We start from the raw sequence: 23,292 nt of genomic DNA on the forward strand, positions 1-23,292 counted from the left end.
AAACAGGTTGAAAAAAAACCCCTAAGTTACCCTTGGCCACTTAGCACTTGGCTGTCCACAATCTCCATCAATTAAAAATATGTCATATAGTCAGTGCTGGTTCTTACCTCTGGCTGTGTGCATTAGTGTCCAGGGCCCTGCGAGGTGGGGTGGGAGACCCCTGTTCTGTGACACTGAGGACCTCCAGGCTCTTCCTCTCCGGACGACACCGGCCATGACGCGTCAGCATGGGGGAGTCCACACGCTTCCTGGGTGGGTCTTGGAGGTCAATAACGTTAGTAAAAAAAAAAATAAATAAGAAAATAAGAATTTCATCCTTTCAAAAATCACAAAAAACACTCCACCCCCCATGCAAAATCTTTATAGCTACAGATTTAGGTAATTGTATGCGTGATCTACCTATATACAGTGTTGCTTCTATATGAATGAAGCCCAGTCTCAAGATGATTATTTATTTTTTTGCGATGTTAATTGCTCGTGTTTTTTTTTTTTAAATCTACTCATAGTTCAGACAGTTCATAGTAGAAGTAACATTTGCTTTCATAATCAAGCTTTTGTCTCGTTGTTCTTGGTAAGTCCTCGGTTCTCACCTAGGTCATTTCTGGGAGGCAGATCCTCATCTTCACAGCTGGGGTAGCGCTCCTTCCTGTCCAATAGGAGGTAGTAGATCATCTTCTCCTGGTTCTCCCTGAAGATTGAGATGCAAAGAGACACAGGTAATAAAGAGAGGAAACACAGAAAGATTTTTGCTGACAGAATCGGAGAATACAGGAAAGAACAAGAGGCTTTGTCAGGGTCACGCATCTCCTGACAACTATGGCTGGCACCATCCTGGAAGTACACTTGTACAGTAAATAATGGCAACGCATTGTGAGTGGTGGTCCAGTCACGTCATATTGTAAGTAATAGTTGATGAATTGTTGCTAAATTATAAGGTTATGTTTTTTCGGGACCGTTTTGTCGGTTGGAATTACATTTCGGAGTAGATTTGAATCACAGGGGCAGACACACAAATTATTTTTCACTTTTCATTAGCTGACCCCCGGTGCCGCTGCAGAATAGCCTCAGGAAGGAACTTGTTTTGGTGGAACGTGTGTACGTTCAAAAAAAATTGTGGATTTACCCTGCAGAGATCTGAGGAGCAGTTAACCATAGTCCTCAGAAATCCACTGGAGTTTAAAATTACAACACAAAGAAAAGAAGGACATCTGGCGGAGTTTTTGGTGGCACCGGAGCAATCCTGGATTTGGAACGTAGTTAATATAGACTAGGACATAAGGGGCTGCACTGGGATCCCGCGGGTGACAGACGTGGATGTTGGTCCAGGGATCTAGCTAGCACAAACTAGACGATGGAGTCAAGAAAATGAAGTTGAAAAGAAGATTAAAGCAGGTAATGAACCGCTCGCTGGCTGCACAGTCTCGCTCTGAGCTGGTGTCTCTATCAGCAGAACTCCATTCCAAAAAATAAGCAAATAACAACGTGGCTCTAATTGATGCCTAAGTGTACCGATAAAATTAGATTCACCGTCTTTCTTGAATCTGTCCAAACATGTCTTTTTTTGTGGCTGGTAAAGAGTATGATGTGAGCTGTGAGACTCACTCAAAACAGTAAAGTTGCGGACCAGAAAACCAAAACAATGAGCTACAAGGTGCTAAAACGCTTATGCTACTGCTGCTGTGGGTAGTAAGGAACCCTCAGTTTGTCAGAGAAAGGGAGACACAGCGGGTGGGTGGAGAGAGATAAAAGAGCCATTGTTGCTCTTGTTCCTGCCATGCCAGGCAGACTAATGATTTAAGTAATTGACTGGCCACAATAAGACAAAAAAAGACAATGACAGAGAGAGACATTGTGAGAGAGAAATTAAATTAACTACACCAACAATTATGCATTTGGTTTACAGCAGGAGTGCAAGCACACATGCTAGTCCTACTTGTTTAAAGATTGCATTCTTCAATTCTTTCATTTGTCCATTAATATTTTAATATATTATGCAGTTGGAAATAAAGCAGATTTATAAAACTGTTTGGTGTTCTTCCTGTTATATATTCCAACATATACTTCTCAACAGTGGTGCACATTGATGTATTGCCATCTAGTCAAAGTGGAAATGTTTGATGGGTTATATTTACTCACTCCTCACTTGTAAGGTCCTGTGTGAGTTTGACCCGGTCTCTGAAGCACCCTAAGGAGTACATGCTCTCCAGGACATCAGGGTCCAGGTCTGTTAAGGACAGGATCCTCTTCACACACACCCGGCGAGGAGGCGGCTGCTCTGGGCAAGGCTCATTACGACCACCCCTGATAGGACAAAGTCCACGCATGTGGTTAGTGCGTGCAATTACAAATGTTAGAAACAACAGCAAAACACTGATGGCCAATGATGTCCAACATTACACAGGTTTAATGTCCACTGAGGGAGAACTTTTCCCAGTTTGATATTACCTTGCGGTATGATAGATGTTGGTTTGACAATGTATCCGGCTGGTTTTGGCCTTGGTCCAGTACCTACTCAGTCCAGCATTTGTCTCCCTAGACTTTTATGATTTTCTCTGGGGAAACTTTTTGAACTCGTTCTTTCTCTGTTTTTTAAGGTCCCATATTACGCCTATTTTCAGGTTCATATTTGAAGATGTTTACATGCTTTAATGTTAAAAAACACACACATTACTTTTTGTAATTTTTGTCTGAAACGCCCCCCTCCCCTCCTGAAAAAGCCCAGTCGGATTTGATTGGTCAGCAATTGCGGGTCTTTCGCATGTGCGCTCTCTGAGTCTCTGCTCCGTCATTGCAGCCGGGGAAATGACTGTGACAGCACTGTAGCGTCACTTTCTTCCTATATTTAGTATAGTTGTGACACCACAACTGTTCAGAAGTCCTGATGGCTCATTCAAAGGCACAGTTTCTGAATATGGGCTGCGTACATTTCTCTGTGGATTGAGTGTTTCACAGTATTTATGTAACACCTCAACCTGCTTTGTAAAAAAAAAATGAACATGCATATCAGCTCAACATGTGCTAATGAGCAAAGTCAATGCAGTACAAATATACTAGTCTAAGCATTGGCTTTTAAAAGCCCATACCAATTAAGCCGATACGTCAAATACTTTGGGCAGAGGTTGTGATTTTACAAAGCAATGCAGGTAGTATTATGGATTAACCCACGTTTATATTTTTTTCATTATAGAGTACTGCAGGAATGAGTCCTAAAACCCAGAAAGGAGTTTACGTTTTTGCACTTCCGCTTCCCTCGTCTTAGCTCAATGTTTTTTTTTGATTGGGTTTTTGGTTAGATGCCTGAAATAAGGTCTGTGTGTTATGTTCAAGTTTTGTTCTATGACATATGAAACATCAGTAAATACTGCACTTGTGAATTTTGAAGTTTTCACGTCCTCAAAAAGGTGGTTGCTCCATGGGTGTAATTTATGGTAGGAATGGTGCTATGTCCCCACCACTTTTCTGAATACCTTTAATTTCCCCCACCGCTAATTTGATATTAACTGCATTAGTTTAAATCAAAGGTAACTTCCTCATGTTCCCTCTGCATGAGAAATATATTTTTTTTCAATTCGTTATATTGTGTTATTAGTAGTCTTGCATTGCCAGACCTTCCTCCACAGCTATATATATATATATATATATATATATATATATATATATATATATATATATATATATATATATAAAACATAAAACATATAATATAAAACAAGGAGGTGTGGGTGATAGTGGCTTGGGTGGACAAGGAAAAATAGAACATGCAGAGGAAGTCAGAAAAAAGTAAGAAAAATGTGGTACTTACTGGTACCAGGGGTGTTTCTGTATTGCTTCTAGCTGTAATCGAAAAAATAGAAGACAATATTACAGCATTCATCAAAGCATTTTAGCATATTTACAACTGATTTAACCCTGCAATGACACAAATCTGTGTAAAACAAAAAAACCTTCTGACTACCAGTCATTTATTTCTTATGGAAGTCTAAAGCTACCAATTTAGCGGCTCTTTTGCACAGTGATGGTCAGAAAATAAAAAATGTGTTTCAAGAATTGACCCGTCTCAGTGTTCTCCTAGGAACTTTCTCTATGGACAATGCACCCTGATTTTAGTTTCCACCGTTTTCTAGCCATGGCTCTACGGATGGACGGTCCATGACTTTGGTCGAGACTGAAATATCTCAACAAATATTGAATGAATTGCCATGAAACTGTCACACATGAATTGTCAAATCAAATACCTGCAAAGCTAATGACGTTCCCCGTTTGTGTTTTGGCCTTTGTTCCACAGGCAAACTGTGTTTTAGGTCACTGAGAACAGATCTTTTGGGAAACTCTGGCCAGGCTGAAGATTTTCAGGAACTCCGTTTTCAGCGTTGAGGTGTGGACAGGCAAAACTGAGTTTTTGGCTTGTATCGTCAGTGTGCGCACGCTGTTATCTCCATAAAACAATTCTTTGAGATTGGATAATGTCTCCACAGACTAATAAAAAGCTATGTCCCGGTCACGCTGACATACAACATGCAGTATGTCCCAGGTCAAGCTAAAGTACAGTGGTTATACAACAGCAAAGTGCAATAGTTCAGGAGAGGTGATTATAAAACATTCATATTAAAAATATAGTTTCTGTCGCCCCCATGAGGAATTCTAAGTAATGACAACTAAACTGTCCACGCATCCACATGATAAAAGCCTTCCGTGATCACGCATCATCCCCACCCCTTCTCCACACAGTTGCTTGAGGACACGGAGGATTAAAGAAACATGATGGACTCTTCAGAAGAGGTCATCATCTTCACTTGAGCTTCTACTGCAAAAGTCGCCGGACGCCACTATTTTGGGGATCAACTCATTTGGCAATGGCTTGAATGTGACGGACGTTCATTAAAATTAAAAAGTTACACACTGAAGCTTTAAAGCATATACCTTAGACTTAGGTTTTTCTGCCAAACTAACAAGCTGAAATAAGATGGCAAACATTACACTTGCTAAACATCAGCATGTTAGTGTTGTCAATGTGAGCATGTTAGCATACTGGTGTTAGCATTAAATCAAGTACAGCCTCAGCATGGCTGTAGACTCTTGTGTCTACATTCAGTATCCCTACAGTCTAGTCCTAAATCCCCCAGTACATTATACACTAATCCCCTATCTGCATCAGGCCCCCGGGAAGTGGGATGGCTTTTAAATCAAATTGAACATAGAAGCCAAACATTGGAATTACAACTCCCAGCCCGTCATGTGATGCTCTCTGGCCCAAAAAGACTTTTTCTCATAGACTTACATAGCAAAAAAGATGTCTGTAAATCAGTTACATTACAGATTCATTTTTTTTTAGCTTGAGAACCCCCATGAAATGACCCGTTTCACTATCAAAGTTTGATTAATTCCGTCCGATAACATTTGGCAAGTCTAGAAGAGCTGCACGATTAAATCATTTAATCCCCATTCAAGTTAGCGGAGCGCTAAACCCGGAAAGCGGTGGAAGTCTCTAGTGCTCCCGCTCTATGGGCTGCATAATGCGGAAGCCATGACAATCATCCGGGGAATTTTTGGCTCTGTGATGGCTTCATGCGCCACTGAGCAACTCTCATAGGAATGAATGAGGCTCTGCCTCAAACGCTGTATCCAGTTCTCATAATACATCCATGATCGGCATTGCATCAATACTGCACAGTATCTCTTGTGCATGTAAAAAGCCAAAAGTGGGCTTGCTGTGAATACTGTACGCAGAGAGGAAACAAGCAGCTGTAGGCACTGAGAGCCTTGCATTTGTTAACTTGCTTTTAAAGTACTGTATGCAGCAGAGAGGAGACACTTCCCGTTTCCTAACTGATATGAATATGATGATTAGGGCAAAATTAAATCCCCTAATGTTCGGCTTGCTATAGCGACAGATAAACTTTTGAACTGGACTGAAATCTGTCTACTTGTGTGGTGGTGGCGTCCATGGAGGCAACTAGCAGACAGACAGAGACGAGAGAGAGAAAGAGCGAGAGAGACAGACAGTGTGACCTGGTTTCAGGCTCCATTAATCAACAGCTCATCAGGCGAAGCCACAGCTTTGATTAAATCTGCTCTGTTGTAGCCGAATGACTAACTGACCAGGCTTTCTCTCTGTCAGCAGTCTCTGCAAACCACATTATCACAGTTGCCTCTGTGTCTCTGCCTCTTAAGCATGAATTCATTTCCACTCCACATGCCTGCTATATCCCGGCTTCTCTTTATAACCGGAGTGCAGTGGAATTTCTTCTAGCTGTCCATTCACTCAGTCATTCATTTATTCAGTCACACCCCCCCCCCCTCACGCCCCACCCTCTATCTCCCTGTGAGCCGCCAGTTTCTTTTCAAGCTTTGCTTTCAGAAGGGAGAGCTGGAATTTAGGTGAAAAGAAAGAGAGGTCCTCGTCTAATTCACCCTCAGTGCCTCCCACCTTCTTTGCAGCCGCTGATGAAGCCGCTTGTTTCCATGAGTCTCGTCTCCAAATAAACTGCCAACTTGCCTTCGAGGACAGAAATAAAAACTCTGCCCTGTCATGGCTGACTCCACTCCTGCCTTTAAGCGATACCTAAGGCCCGTGCCTCTGCTCTGCTTTTCCCACCTTCCTCATTTCCTTCCTCTTCCCTCTTTTAGGTCTTGTGTCAGGGTCAATTTCTGTCCCACATCTTGAAGCAAAGCCTGGGGCTGGGTCTTTTCTTTTTGTTAATTCCTCCCTTCTAAATGTCTGGTTCATGCTTCATGTGCTGTGGAAACTGATGTGGTGCAATGTGAGTGGCAACATTTGACTGGTTGGTAAGCCCTGCTTTCCTCAGTTACTGCTGCTTCTCCATTCATATGCAGTTTATAATGATAAAAGGCAGATTTAACACCTAAAAATGCCTATTCATTTTTTAAAACAATGGGTCATTTTGTGGCAGTCAAAAGTCTTCTCATTTCTAGACGATTTTGCCATCTTAAATGACAGCTGCCGCTGAGATTTGATCAGCTGTGGCTAGCTAGCTAACCAAGCTAACTTTAGTTACATGACTTGGTTGAAAACACTGTGTCTGGCTGACTTTTGATTGCTTTCAGGTGACTTACAGGTGAACTTGGTGGCTACCGTAACATGCCATCTGCTAAAAGACTGAGGCTAAAGCTACAGGTTCCAAATCCAATACAGAGACTGTTTTTGGAGAAACGTGTGTCTCATCTGCTTCGTGAAAGGAATGCAACATGCGTCCAGAGAGAACCCCTGCTCTTAATCATGACATTTTCTATTTTCTGTACAGCAGTTAAAGAGCTAGTTTTGTCCTCTCCCTGTTTAAGCCCCGTTGGCCCTCCGTGCTCACCGTGAGTCTCTTGTCGGGGTTGACCTCTATCATTCCTTTAAGCAAAGCTTGACAGTCGGGAGGTATAAAGTGAGGCATGTGGAATACCCCGCTCTTCACTTTCTCTAGAAGCTGCCGCAGGTTATCATGGTCAAAGGGCAAGGCACCCTGGGAAGGGATGGAAGAAGATGGAGAGAGACAGCAAGAAGATACAATAGGATGAGAAATAGAAATGAGAGAGATACAAAGAGATGCAAATAGTTGAAGTGTTGTATCACTCATTTTTATAAAAGTAGCAACAAGTAACATCTGGGGTTGGTTGTTTTGTACGTCAATCAAACATTGGGTTAAACTCAGCATAGCTAACGGAATAGTTCAACATTTTGGGTAAAACAAAATATAGACCGCAACATATTTGTTTTCCTACCACTAGTTTTCTTAGAGAAAACAAAATAATACCGAGGGAAAAACCAAAAAAAACAATAGAAAATAAGAAGGATCTTCTTACCACAAGAAGAGCAAAGAGGATGACTCCACAACTCCAAACATCTGCTCGGCGTCCATCGTACTTCTCCCCCTAATACACAAACGTGCAAGGACAGGGTATCATTAGCCACACACACACACGCACGCACGCACACACACACACACACACACACACACACACACACACACACACACACACACACACACACCTCGGATGTAACTTACCCTTATGACCTCTGGGCAAGCATAATGTGGGGATCTGTAAAGAAAGCAGAGGCTATTATTAAACGATTTAACCAGATACATCCATACACTTATGTTTGTCAAAACAATGTACAAAAACTGAGAACACCTGCTCTTTTATTAACGGAATTAACTGAATAAGTGAATCGTGGCCGAAGCTACAATCCCTTACTCATTTTATCCATTAAACCTACCTGATGTATAAAAATGTGTTAAGCTTCTATTGAACATAACAATCAATTATGTAAAGCAATAGAGCCTTGAGTGGATGTTCCTAATGTTCTGCACACTTTGTGTATATCATTTACCATGTTATTTCTTTTTAACACTAATATCAGATATCACTTACGTCTTTATAATAATACATCTCATTTATATAGCGTTTTTCATAGTACTAAAAGACACGTTACAATAAAACCAGCATATTAACCACATTAAAGGTCCTATGACATGCTGCTTTTTGGATGCTTTTATATAGACCTTAGTGGTCCCCTAATACTGTATCTGAAGTCTCTTTCCCGATATTTAGCCTTGGTGCAGAATTACAGCCACTAGAGCCAGTCCCACAATGAGCTTTCCTTAGGATGTGCCATTTCTGTGTTTGTAGCTTTAAATGCTATTGAGGAGGAGAGAGAGGAGGGAAAGGTGTAGGGTGGGGGTGTGGCCTTGACCAACTGCCATGCTTCGCTTGTTTTCAAGTCATGATGGGGATGTAACATTTCCCCTCATAAGGAGCAGATTCCAGATCGGCCCATCTGAGCTTTCATTCTCTCAAAGGCAGAGCAGGATAACCAGGGCTCGGTTTACACCTATCACCATTTCTAGCCACTGGGGGACCATAGGCAGGCTGGGAGAATGCATATTAATGTTAAAAAACCTCATAAAAGTGAAATTTTCATGCCATGGGACCTTTAAAAACAACAAGTCAAGCAATAAAACCAACACAAAAACAAGCAGTTAATAAGCAAATGAAACAATAAAACCAGCAACTAACACTAGAGGAAATGTAACATTATTGGAGGGTGAAGGCTATTCTAAAGAGATATAGTCGGTTTTGAGGACGTTTTTCCTCACAATTCAAGGTTTCTGCCTAAAAGGAAGTTTTCCCTCGCCACTGTTGCACCAAATGCTCACTCGTGGGAAATTGTTGGGTCTTTGTAAATTATAGCGTGTGGTCTAGACCTACTCTATCTGTAAAGTGTCTTGAGATAACTCGTTATGATTTGATACTATAAATAAAATTGAATTGATGAGAGATTTGAATGTGTCCGGGTCAGTACAGCCACTGATGTGTATGGGTAGGGAGTTCCAGAGGGAGGGGGGTTCTTATTTTTCATCTGATGCTATTGTAAGATTAAGATTAACACAGCCATCTAATAGAGTTGTACAAAATAACGTGTAACATTTAAGGAACATACTGTACATATTATCTTTGTATTTAAATTACAATACAATGCAGTAATAAAAATAAGACAATTAAAGATGCCCGTGAGCTGCAGTTCCAATGAGACAACCTGTATGGAGACCAAAGCTGGAAAAGTTACATAGTATGCCTTTAAGTACACATTTGAGGTACTTTGACTTATATTTTTACTTACTTATACTCCGTTACATTTCAGAGAGAAATACTGTACTTCTACTCCACTACATTTATCTGACAGCTATAGTTTCTCGTTACTTTACAAATTAGGATTTTTGCACACAAATAATTTGTAGTTTAATAATAAGACATTTCATTATAAATTAATATAACGGCATGCAAGTACATTTTTCCTGATGATACGTACATATTTTTACTTAGGTAACATTTTCAATGCAGGACTTCTACTTGTAACACAGTTTTTTTTACGGTTTGGTATTAGTACTTTTACTTAAGTACTTTACTTAAGCTTCCTGAATACTTCTTCCGCTACTGCCCAGAACTCACCCACAACTGGTTTCCAACAGGCTGTCCCCGACTTGAAGCGACGCCATGCCAAAGTCTGCTACCCTGATGTTATTCTTCTCATCCAGGAGAAGATTCTCTGGCTTCAGGTCTCTGTGACTGTGACACACACACACACACACACACACACACACACACACACACACACACACACACACACACACACACACACACACACACACACACACACACACTCACTCAATAGAAGTATTTTTCCAGACCATAAACAGCAACTAAAGCTTACCTTGGTGGACTTCCCCATAACGTGTTAACATTAATACCAAAAGGGAGGTCTAATGTTTATTGAAGCACAGTGATCTGCAGGGTAGTGTCTGCTTTTCAGGAAGGTTTCGCTGTTTTTTGTAGATGACTAAGCGCTTTCCTGAACAATATGCACAACCGTGATATAATACTGAGACAAAATTAAACCATCAAAACAATATATTAAGCAATTAAGCAATACATACAAGTATAGAACAAAGTCAAGATACAGGAAAATAAAAGTTCAAAAGAAAGACGTTATCTGCAATATTTCTCCATCCAAAACACAGAGTGCACAGTGGAGACTCACGTGGTTTCAGTTATACTACTAGTTACACTATTATAGTTTACATGTGGATGCTTATCCCAATGTTTTATGATCAAACCAAACCTTTTCCACCAAACATGTTTTTGAAGGAATATTCACCCTGATGAAGTGATTTTTTTTTTTTTTTTTTTTATCGCATGCTTCCTCAGTGAACAAAGAATCCAAAAGCAGAGAAAATTCTAGATGAGTTAAAGGAAAAGGGGGCCACATGGATGCAGACCCCTATTACTACACTTACTATCACTTTTTGGATTCTTCGTTCCCTTTGGAGGCGTGCGAGAAAAACAAAAATGTCTATACTGTATGAGGTTCAATAAGGTGAACATCAGTCAGATTTCCCATGACATGGGCCTGTTAGTGTGTGACAAGCTGATTTGTAATATATATACAGTATTATATACATTTCATTACATATTGTAATTCCTTATTATCAGGCTGCTCAAACAAGTCCCTTAAGACTCTCCAGATGATCCAGAATGCTGCAGTGAGTGGTCTGAAAAGAACTAAGAAAAGAGATCATATTTCTCCTGTATTAGCTTCTCTGCATTGGCTCCCTGTAAAATCCAGGATTGATTTTAAAATCCTTCTCCTGACCTACAAAGCTCTAAATGGTCAAGCACCATCATATCTTGAAGAGCTCCTAGTACCTTATTGTCCCACTAGAGCACTGTGCTCCCAGAATACAGAGTTACTGGTGGTACCTAGAGTCTCTAAAAGTAGAATGGGAGCCAGAGCCTTCAGCTATCAGGCTCCTCTCCTGTGGAACCAGCTCCTGGTCTGGGTCCGTGAGGCACACACCGTCTCCACATTTAAGAGTAAACTTAAAACTCTCCTCTTTGATGAAGCTTATAGTTAGGGAGTGAAGAGTTGCAGCATTCGCCTAGACCAGCGGGGGAGGGTGTATAGCTTAAGACACGGCACCCCTCCTCTTCTCTGCCTCTCTTCGTAGTCGCCTGATTCATCTACCAACCCTTGTAGGGCTGGCTCAGCTTTGCCTTGGACCTTCGCTCATAGTTATGCTGCTATAGGACTAGATTGCTGGGGGACTTCCTTTGACATTCTGAGCTCCTCTCTCTTTCCATCTGCGTGCATTCATGTGGAAGAAATGCTTGTTACTAACTTTCTTCTTGTCCTTGTGTTTTCTCACCGCACAGTTTTCCTTGGATTGGGGTGGCACCTAAATCATGGTTGCAGCTGCCGCTGTGGTCTTGCTCAACGCCCTGCTGTACCTTACTACACCCCACAACGCCCAGCTACGCCATGCTATGCCCTACTATGCCCCGTAATGCCCTGCATCGTCCCGCAAAGCCCTGAACTGCTACAACTAATATTTGTAGTCAAAGTTCCACTATCTTTATTGTTACTATAACTGCCACTGTTCATCATTCTAACTGCTATAATTATTATGAATAATATTTCTCTCTATCTGTATATTTTTATCAGTGTCTGTGTCCAAATTGGCAGCAACAGATGCCACCCAGAAAGAGCCTAGGTCTGTCCAAGGTTTCTGCCTAAAAGGAAGTTTTCCGCACCACTTGAGGTTTCTGCCTAAAAGGAGTTTTTCATCACCAAATGCTTGCTCACAGGTAATTGTTGGGTCTTTGTAAATTATAGAGTATAGACCTACTCTATCTGTAAAGTGTCTTGAGATAACTCTTATGATTTGATACTATAAATAAAATTGAATTGAAATACATAATTTGGTGAAAGTTGTAGTTTTTTAATTTAATTCATGTTTCTAAATCTGGTTCCATACCATTAACCCCAAAATGAGATAGTTCAGTTATCGTTTGTGACAAATGCAAATGAATAATGTCAAGTTATTAGGTAAATCAGTAAGGAATTGGGAATGAGAAGTTAAAGGTGCAGTAAGCGAATCCGCGCAAAGATTGTGGATATTTGAACTCAACTTCCAAACACATACATACAACCCCCTTTAGAAGCTCCTTCTCCCAGATTCACGGAAAGATAACTACTGGTCGGCCGGCACATTCCCACTCAGCCTCTACTGATGTATATTTAATATAGTTTTGTATGTTAAAATAAAGGTTACATTTTACTTGAAGGTATGTACATAAAAGTGACATGACACTGTCATGAACGTGTCATAAACATTATAAACAAGTCAAATGTTTATGACATAACGCATCTTTTAGTAAGTGTCATTCGGTTTTGTCATGACAAAGTTATGGTTATGGTTATGGTTAGGTTTGGGTTAAAACGCATAGGGTTAGAGTTAGGGTTAGGTTCATGTGTCATGACTGTGTCATGACAGTATCATGTGTTCATGACAGTGTCATGTCACTCTTATGTAGATATCTTCAAGTAAAGTGTTACCAAATAAACATTCACATTCTACCTTCCCCCCTACCATCAACTGTCACTGCCTGTTGCAGGTTGGCGGAATAGTGTTTTATGACTTGTGCACTCTGTTCTGTTTGTTTTCCATTTACACAGCACACAAAAAGTGTATTGGATTAACATCGCTTACTATACCTTTAAAGGACAATTCCGGTGCAAAACAAATCTAGGGGTGGGACATGTTTTCATGCTAATCAAATGTGTTTTTAGCTTGAAACAAGCTAGCGCAGACCGCTGATTAGCTTACACTAGTATTCGGGGCACAAAGAAAGTAAAAACGAATCGCTATTTGTACCACTAAAAAGGCTCAAAATATCACCACACTTCGTAGTATAATGAGGGTCCCTAAATGTAAACCGAAGCATTGAGAACTTTGTAAGTGTACAGACAGTTTATTAAAAAGATAGTTTAGAAAGACAGTAGCTCCCAAGACGGTGGCCGCCCTTATACGAGAATGCGACTGGCTTTATAATCTAGCTTTTTAATAAACTGTCTGTACACTTACAAAGTTCTCAATGCTTCAGTTAACATGTAGGGACCCTCATTATGCTACCGTTGAAGTTTGGTGATATTTTGAGCCTTTTTAGTGCTATAAATAGCGATTTGTTTTTACTTTTCCTGTGCCCCGAATACTAGCGTTGTTGTAAGCTAATCAGCGGTCCACGCTAGCTTCTTTCAAGCTACAAACACATTCGATTAGCATGAAAACATGTCCCAGAGAGTGATCGAGTGGGTACACATCTGTTATTAACCTCTAGGTTCGTTTTGCGCCGGAATTGTCCTTTAAAAGCCAAAACTGGAAATGGAACAACAACACAAATGTCACAGACCATATGGAGTGACTGTGGCAGAAGTCAAGGGCGGAGATGATTTGTCTGAAGAACTTCCTGGCTTCTTTGGGGGTCAGCCTGCCCTTCTTCACCAGGTAGTCAAATAACTCTCCGCCAGACACATGCTCCAAAACCAGGTACCTGGGAGACACAGGAGGGTAGAGAGGGCACAGAGATGAAAACACAGGTGAGGTAAGAGAAACATTTATGCACAAAAGTCACGGATGCTACTGCTATACCTAAAAACTCAAACATCAGGTGTGTATGATCTAGGGCTTAACAATACGAGGAAAATATGCATTATGCAATAACGTTGAATATTGCGATAACGATATTAATGCAATAAATAAACAGATATTAAAGTGAACTCAGTTCTGCATTTCTGTTGCTTTAAGTATTCTGCTAAAATACAACAAATGCTTGTTGAATTTAAAACAAATGAAAGAAAATCATTTTCAACATTCTTTTATTGAACACTGAATTGAATATAAAATGCACCACTAAAAAAAACAATAGGTTACATTATAAAGTGCAGTTTTCTACTAATATTTTCTTTCAACTAACACAAAAAGATCTCAGTGTCTTTCGCGATATGTCGCAGCTTTTAGCGATGTGTGTATTGCGGCAGTTTATATTGCGATTACGATTAAAAAAATGATATATTGTGCAGCCCTGGTATGATCTCAGTTTTGTCTTACAGAACCTATTTTACCTTTCAGATTATAGGTTGTTTCAGCTCTGGCGAAGATCCAGAGGGAAGATTTTTTTTAAAGAAAGTCAGCGGAAAGCAGAACGATAAAGAGATACTCACAGGTATTTGTTATTCTCATAGACATCATGCAGCTTCAGAACGTGAGGGTGCTCTATTAGTTTAAGAATAGCTATTTCTCTCTCCACCTGGAGAGACAGAGGGAGGGAGAGATGTAGAGAAAGGTTAAGAGAGAGGGAGCAGGAGCGAGGTTAAAAATGATGGAGATTGAAATGTCAGGAGGAAGAGGAAGGTAAATATGATGTAAGGCAGAGAGAGGGAGGAAGCCGGTATACAGGCAGAGTTAGGTTAAATGCGGAGCAGACGGAGACGGTATTAAAATATGTTATTGTTAAATTCTTTAGTGTTCATTTAGAAGCACAAACAAGTTGTTGAAGTTGAAGAAGTTAACGTTACCGTTGTAGACAGGTTAAAGTTATGGGCAGAATTTTTATAAGTAGGCTATGAAGGATGAATGAAAGAAAGGGAGAAAAAATTATATTTATAAAATTCTGAATGACCCTTGTTGTCAATTTCTCTTGTCAAAGTTCACCCCAAAATCAAAAATATATATTATTCATCTTACCTGTAACAGTTACTGTTATTTATATAATCCGCAGGCCTGTTTTCTTTTTACCGCTTAAAGTATCACTGCACTGGTCTGACATTACTAGTTTATGGAGATAGTGTATACCATAGTTATATAGCCTAGATTTATACTATAAACTAATCTCCATAAACTATCAAGCATAGGTTTATAGCTAACCGATACTGCTAGCTCACCTGCATATATATATATATATATATATATATATATATATATATATATATATATTGGTGTGAAAAAGTGTTTGCCCCCTTCCTCATTTCCTGTTCCTTTGCATGTTTGTCACACTTAAGTGTTTCGGAACATCAAACCAATTTAAACAATAGTCAAGGACAACACAAGTAAACACAAAATGCAATTTGTAAATGAAGGTGTTTATCATTAAAGGTGAAAACAAATCCAAACCATCATGGCCCTGTGTGAAAAAGTGATTGCCCCCTTGTTAAAACATACTATAACTGTGGTTGTCCACCCTGAGTTCAACAACTGCAACCCAGGCCTGATTTTGCCATAACGTGCAATCAAGGCTTTTCACTTCCTGGAGAATTTTGGCCCCTCAGGTCCACCAGAAGATTGTCCTAAAAGTTACATTACAGGGTTTTCGAGCATGAAAAGCCTTTTTAAGGTCAACAATTGAGAAAGAAAGGATTCAGGTCTAGGAGTTTGGAAAGGGTTACTCCAAAGTCTTCATTTTGTTTTTTTCAAAGCCATTTGGTGAATGGACTTGCTGGTGTGTTGAGGATCATTGTCCACAAATGCAGAAGACATGGAACAGTTTGAACCTTCCCAGGAACAGATGACCCCCGGACATTCTCCTTCAGGATCTCCTGGTAGACAGCAGAATTCAAAGTTCCTTTTATCACGGCAAGTCTTGCAGGTCCTGAACTTGCAAAAGTTAAGACCATCGTTCATGCCACCACCATCAGGAAAACAGTTGGTAAAATGTTCTTTTGCATGAAATGCAGTGTTCAAGGAGAAAACCACTGCTGGACAAACACCTTCAAAGAGTTCCACTTTTTCTCAGAACCACAGAATGTTGTCCCAAAAGACTTTGGGATCATCAAGATGTGTTCTGAGACAAAAGTGGAACTCTTTGGAAGGTTTTTGCTCAGCAGTGGTTTTCTCCTTGGAACTCTGCCATGCAGGCCATTTTACCAACTCTTAAAATGATGGTGGTGGCATGTGATGGTCTGACCTTGTTTGAGGCTTCAGGACCTGCAGTTCTTTGCCGTTGTTGTGGGAACTTTTATGACCTCTTGATGTCTACCAGGAGATCTTGGGGAGAATTTTGGACCATCTGTTCCTGGGAAGGTTCACCACTGTTCCATGCGCCATTTGTGGATAATGGCTCTCACTGTGGCAAGTGGATTCCCAAAGCTGAAGAAATGGCAAAATGAACCCTTTCCAGACTGATAGATCTCAATTACTTTCTTTCTCAATTGTTCCTGAATTTCTTTGGGAGATGTTGATGTGTGAGCTAAAAAGGATCTTCTGGTGGACCTTAATGTGTCTGAATTAGGACAATTTAAGTGATGCCTTGATTGTGAACAGGTGGGCAATAATAAAGGCCTCATTGTGGCTAGAGAAATTGAACTCAGGTGTGGACAACCAAGTTATAGCCCAATGTTTTAACAAGGGGGCAATCACTTTTTCACACAGGGCCATGATGGTTTGGATTTGTTTTCACCTTTAATGATAAACACCTTCATTTACAAATTGCATTTTGTGTTTACTTGTGTTGTCCTTGACTATTGTTTAAATTGGTTTGATGTTCCGAAACACTTAAGTGTGACAAACATGCAAAGGAACAGGAAATGAGGAAGGGGGCAAACACTTTTTCACACCACTGTATATATAGTATATATTCTGTATATGGCTTACCTGAGCTTACTAATGCCACAGCTCAGCAGAGAAGGATGCCATAAATGTTTACATATCACGCTGTCATGAGCATGAGCCATATACATCCATGGCACGAGCCTATCATCCATGAGTTTGCTTCCTACTGGGCAGTGATACGGTTGTTAGGTGTAGTTTGGTAGAAAGAAAATAGTTCCTACATGAAACTGCTAACCAGGTCTGTGGACTATCTTTGAGTAACCGGGTCATGTTTTCTGGAAAGAGACATTGCTTTTGGATTTTTCAAATAAATGTTTCGGCAATTTAAGGCACCACAAGCAGAGTGCCATCTAGTTCTATTATATTGAAGAGAAGGCAGACATCTCTATGGCCCATATCCCCAACACTGGGCAACTTACTAACACCAAAACAATCTAAATTCATAAATAGTACTACAGGTGAGAAGAAAAATGTGTATTTTTGATTATGGGGTGAACTGTCCCTTTAAGTGCAGGCCTGTACCGAAAGCTAGCCCAGACCTATAGATAACCTATTTCAAGCTGCACTAATCAATATTTTTCCATGAACAATGAACCAAATTACTATGTGAAAGCTGTCACTCTTTTATTGAGTTTCCAACAAAGCAGTCAATGTTAGTTCAGTTTGTCAAAATTTATTTTTGCATTTTCATTTGCAAAAGTTGTGGTTAGTACAGGTACTTGGTCCTTTTTTTGGTACCACCTCAGTCTAGGTTACTAAATACTAAAATGTGGAATTAAAACATGCAGACCACTGATTGGTCACAGAGATTGTCACTACCGCAACACGGGACATCCTGCACCTGTCATGTTTAAATAGCCAAGCAACCACACTGTTTTTATTCACCCAGAATTTTTTAAATGGCAACCCGCAAACCTACGGTGTACACTACGCCGGGTAACTACATCATACAATTAATAAGTTGCAGACGTTCCTCTGATGGTTGCTGATTAAAGGACTCAAAGATGACGTCATGGCAGTTTCATGTGACGTCCCTATGCCAATCAGCTGAGAATGTCGCATACACTAAGGGGATCCGCAGTGGAAAATGAAAAAAGAAAAGTAGGCTACCGGTAAAGAATGGAATTGAGTCGAATCAAATTTAGCTGCTAAAGAGCCAGATACTTCCCTCACGAGCTGGTGGAGACCAAAAAAGAGCTAAAAGACTAAAATATTGGACTCACATTCTCCAGGTGGCACAAAAAAATGAACTCAAATGAATGCCAATCTTGCTCTGTGTCTGCTACGTAGATGTGTAAAAATACTGTAGGCAACTGCTCGCTAACACTAAGCTTAGTTGCTAAGTTTTTCAGCCATATCGACTTTGAAAGATTACATTATGCCACTGTTGTTTTAACAGCTGTTTGTGCTGCCTCCAAAAATCAATTAATGCAGGTTTAAAGTTATGACAGATGGACATTATCTATTTGATTGATTAAGCTATATATAGCTAGTCAAAACAAGCACCTCTACATTTGTAATGTCAAGTCTCAGACTTATCTGCGCTAAAGAAAAGGGAATAATAAAAACAACTGTGTTAAAGACATCCACACAAATAATTTTTTTCTATGGAATGCCTTTTTGCACGAACAAGGACTGTGGATTTTGTCCCCCATCTTTTACAGAAGGGATGAGATCTCTTCGTGCCTTGTATGGAGAGGAGTAAAGATCACAGTGACCAATGACCCATTAACCTGCAGTGGTTCCCAAACCTTGTCACGTCAAGGACCCCTAAACTGGCACAAATTAGACCCCCATCTGGTATAGGATTTTAGCTTTTACATGTTTTATTATAGAAAGTGTATGAAATCAATGGCCAAAATATTCATGTTTTCTGTCATTGTGTTACTTAAAGATGGAATTATAGTGGAAATAAATGGTTCCCCTTTTTACTGGGGACCCCCTCTGGGAACCCTCTCAAGGACCCTCACTTTGAAAACCACTGCTTTAACCTACATAAGGGCTTGTGAGAGTTGCCATAAGATGGACTTGAAAATACAGTTGAGACATTTATTCACGCACTGTCGTCTGGCTAATGAAAGAAATTGGAAAACACACACACGTCTCTGGATTGTCTTCAAAATCAGTGTTATTGAGATACTGAGGCATGTGTATATTAAAACACATGACACCATGACACAGCACTTGCTTGTGCCAAAAGTGTTCCTGGTGCAACCTGCTGTATTTTGAAAAGAGATACTTCCACAAAGCTGCAACTCGTAATCAGCCAACATAAAAAAGCAATTTCAATTTAGTTTCAGGCCAGTGTGTTTCCGCTGCAGTTAGCTTTCATCTGAGGGCTTAATTAGCAGAATGAAATCATCGCTATTGTTCGATATACAGAAGCAGCGAGTGCCCACACACTCGGGTGCTCCAAGTTACAGCACACAGACAGACAGGCTTTTCTTGACAAAAAAAAAAAAAAAGACTTAATTTCTGGTGCTATTTCTGCAGGCTGGAGAGTGCAAGCTGGCAATCATTTGAGCTTCGTAGCCACCATAATGACAGTCAGAGTGATTATAGACACAGTAGAGAGACAGCTCGTAGGCAGATAGACACATGGATAAGTAGATGAGGTCAATTATAAATATTGTACCTTCATTAGAACTGATTCAGAGAGTTTCTCTCGGTTGACAATCTTTATGGCCACCTTCTGTCCCGTTATACAGTGGACACCCAACTTCACCAGTCCTGAGAGACACACACGGAGGGAGGGAGAGAGAGAGAGAGAGAGAGAGAGAGAGGGAGAAATATCACAAATCATCATGCAGCGTGAAAACAGAAAAGGGAGGGAAGACATCAATAATTCAAAAAGCTTTACGGACATTGTCACAAACAATTACCAAACTCAGCTCATAGGAAGGCTGATTGGAATATTTAAGAGGCCTGCTGTGATGTCTTCTCCTCCCTATGTCTTCTAAAGAATAATTCATTTAATGACATCTTGACATAAGGTTGGAGCAGAATAACAAAACATGGGAGATAAGAAGACTTACACCATGCTCTGAATACCTCTGAATAGCATGTGCTACAGTGATTCTGAATGCTGGAATCAGGTGATGCACCTTGCAGACGTCCAGTTTGCCTGGCTACAGGAGAGGGGACTCAAGGTAATTTAGTTTGTTCCCTACCTGTCTGTCCCTTCCCGAGGGTCTTCTCCAGCCGGTAAGGCCCCACATACTGGCTGGACTGGCCCACCGTCAGCTCCTTGCTGCTCATCCTTTCCCAAAGGTGAAATCCTATTCCTGATATAGATATGAGGCAGATCAAGATAGCGGTCGCTCCTGCTCCGTGCGTAATGCCGTAACGCACATATCCCGGGCGGCTACACGGCGGCGGAGAGGAGAGGCGCGGAGGACTGGTCGTGATCTAAAGCCGGGCCCTGCAGGCTACTCCCATGCACTTGTTTGTCATGCGGCCAGGATCGCGCTGGGAGTGAGAACCGGCCCAGTTTTACACTCTACAAGGCCTATGGGATAAAGAAGCATATGTCCCAATCTCGGTTTGTGTCTCGTTCACTACAGCACAGAAAGCAGCATTATTCAGAGGCAAGGTAGAAAAGATCCGAAAGAAGAGGACGTTTGAGGTTTGACCGGTGCCGGTGATGGGAGATGTAGTCCCATCAGTTCCACCACCCTCCTGCTATAAATAACAACAGTAGTTTAAAGCTGATTGATCCTATGTAGCTTATGCAGCTGGCCAAAAGTGGAGCGGGGAAAAAAAGATCATCTCATTCAGACCTGAGGGCTACATTTGCCACAGATTGATTCCTGTAAGGGCACAGTCTCAAATATCCCAAGTCAGAATGGCCTGATTGAATCCATTCTCTGATCGATATCAGGGACCCCCTCCTCACTGCTGCTGCTGCTGCTACTACCGTCCAAAAATGTTTCCATAATGCTTCCAAGCTCATAGGCTTACATCCCCCCCTCCCCTTTTTTTTTCTTCTTCTTCTTCTTCTCAAGCCAGCCGGGGCCTCGTTTCGGTCAGGATGTGGCTTTCTGTGCAAGATGCGGCGTTGTCCAGATAATGATCTATTATCACAACAGCATCAGCAAGAAGAATGGGTTTTCCAATATCCGGTGCACACTTTGGCTCACCCCTCCCCGGCCCTGCATCAGGAAATAGAGGAAGAGGGGGGAAGAGCATCAAAAAGAAAAAAAAAAAAAAAAGAAACAGCGTCGGGCAGACGGGGCCAGACAGGCGAACTGCGCCCCCGCGGTCAGGACGGCTGCAGCAGAGGTGGATCAGCGCTCGGCCCGGTGATGAATCCTGTTTCTAGAAACAACAAGCATCCTCAGCTGGCCTGGTGGTAGCCGACTCCCCGTCTCTCCTCCCTCCCTCCCTCCCTCCCTCGCTCGCTCTCTTCCTCTCTGTCTCTCTTTTTCTCTCTTTGGCCGGCTATGCTCATGATATCACCGCATCTCCTCCCTCAAGCCGGCGCTTAGCTGTTGAACAAAAAAATAAAATAAAAACGCCTTGCAGAAAATAATCTTTCAGGTTGTCAGAAGTTGCCCGCACCCACAGGAGTGTCCAACCATTCATGGGGGCTGGCCTCTTCCACTCCGCTGCTGCTGCTGCCCTACTACCCCCGGTTCTCTCTCTCCCCCCCACCTTTCACACAACTCCTCTCTCTCTCTCTTTTCTCTCTTTCTCTCTCTCTCTCTCTCTCTCTCTCTCTCTCTCCTTCCTTCTCTTCATCGGTCAGCATCAGCATCCGGGTTCCGCTTCCCCCCCTCGCCCCCACCCTTTATTGGCCGGACCCTTTTTTTTGGTTCGACCCCGAACGCCTCATTTCATTTAAGAAATTTAAAGGGAAGCTCTAAAATATCGCAATTTTTGATGACACTGTTTTTTTTTCTCCTGTATACATTTACATTTTTCGGTATATGTTTCTAACGTGGTGTTTGAATCCTATAGGCTATTTATATATAGGTTATATAGGTTGACTGATTAAGTAAGTAGAGTAGCATAGTAGAAGCAGAGGAGAAATAAGCAGTGAAGTTGTTAAAGGTCCAATGTGTGGGAATTTCTCCTGTCTAGCATTGAGATCATATATCGCAATCAACTCTCTCGCCACGCAGTTCAAATTAGGCTACGTATTACAGCTACATGTAGCCATCACCCTTCAAAAAGCTGGTCTCTTGCTCTTTTCAATATGCTTTTTTCTTTTTCTGGGCGAAGAAGAAGACTCCTGGTTCTGAAATTTGGATTTTGAATACGTGTGGTCCTCCATGTTTCCTTCTTCAGACTAGCCAGGGGCCGGGAAGCTACGATACCCGTTAGCAGCATTAGCAGCACCCTGTGAGTTTATCATGTGACAGCGAAAAGGCGGAGCAGTCCTGTATGTCCCTTACTGGCTAACGTATTTCAAGATGCCGCGAGATGCGAATACAAATGTAAAATTTCAAGCCAAAAGGAATATTTGAAATTGACGGTGGTGGTAAATATTCATGAAAAAGGACAACGGGCAACACAGATTTTGATAATGAACTAAACACGTTACACACTGGACCTTTAAGTGTTAGTAGGCCTATAGTAGAAGCTAAAGCAGTAACGTTATATCGCTCTGTTTTCCGTAAGACCAACATTTAATGTTGTAGGCATGTTCATCATTGGCATGGGATGTAGGTCTGGTCTGTTTGACAACATTAATTACACCACAACACTATAGATGAGGAATCCAGAAGAACTTATTTTTAAGAGCATGACTATATTGTCAAATTTATTAAAGGTCCCATGTTGTAAAAAGTGAGATTTCATGTCTTTTTTTTAATCATTAAGCAGGTTGAGGTGCTACATAAAAAAACGGTGAAAATATCAAAACGCTCAATTCAAAGATAAATGCACGCAGCCCGTATTCAGAAACTGTGCCTTTTTAATGAGCTGTCAGGACTTCTGTACAGTTGTGAGGTCACAACTATACTATATAGGTAGAAAGGGCTGCTACAGTCATTCCCCGGCTGCAATAACGGTGCAGAGAATTTGAGAGGGGAGATGCGGAAGACCTGGAAACCATGACCAATCAGAGCAGACTGGGCTTTTTCAGGAGGGGGGCTTAAAGAGACAGGCGCTCAAACAGAGCGTTTCAGACAGAGGGTGAAATAAAGTGAATAGAGGTATATTCAGACACACAGTATGAGAAAAATAATGTGTTTTTTGAACATTAAAGCATGTCAACACTTTCTAGTAGAAACCCAAAACACAAGTATGAACCTGAAAATCAGTATGATTTGGGATCTTTAAATCAAGCAGTCCTCAATTATTTGACTCAAACGTATCTTAACCATGTCATGTGATGAGC

General features: G+C 41.1%; 1 protein-coding gene across 1 annotated transcript in view; it reads right to left on the minus strand.

The window, feature by feature from the left end:
* LOC114569645 (serine/threonine-protein kinase BRSK1) overlaps nt 1–20,313 on the minus strand; it is a 35,798-nt gene extending 15,485 nt beyond the window's left edge. The window contains exons 1-13 of the mRNA XM_028599628.1: nt 20,120–20,313; nt 19,585–19,679; nt 14,567–14,652; nt 13,756–13,896; nt 9,958–10,074; nt 8,013–8,046; nt 7,810–7,878; nt 7,323–7,469; nt 4,897–4,905; nt 3,803–3,834; nt 2,137–2,301; nt 591–688; nt 108–258 (exon numbers count right to left, since the gene is read on the minus strand). Coding sequence (XP_028455429.1) covers nt 108–258; nt 591–688; nt 2,137–2,301; nt 3,803–3,834; nt 4,897–4,905; nt 7,323–7,469; nt 7,810–7,878; nt 8,013–8,046; nt 9,958–10,074; nt 13,756–13,896; nt 14,567–14,652; nt 19,585–19,679; nt 20,120–20,207 — 1,232 coding nt within the window. The 5' untranslated portion in view covers nt 20,208–20,313. The remainder of the gene's footprint in view (nt 1–107; nt 259–590; nt 689–2,136; nt 2,302–3,802; nt 3,835–4,896; nt 4,906–7,322; nt 7,470–7,809; nt 7,879–8,012; nt 8,047–9,957; nt 10,075–13,755; nt 13,897–14,566; nt 14,653–19,584; nt 19,680–20,119) is intronic.
* Between the last annotated feature and the right edge of the window lie 2,979 nt (nt 20,314–23,292).

Source organism: Perca flavescens, chromosome 15 (genome assembly GCF_004354835.1).
Source record: "Perca flavescens isolate YP-PL-M2 chromosome 15, PFLA_1.0, whole genome shotgun sequence".
NCBI classification, from domain to species: Eukaryota; Metazoa; Chordata; class Actinopteri; order Perciformes; family Percidae; genus Perca; species Perca flavescens.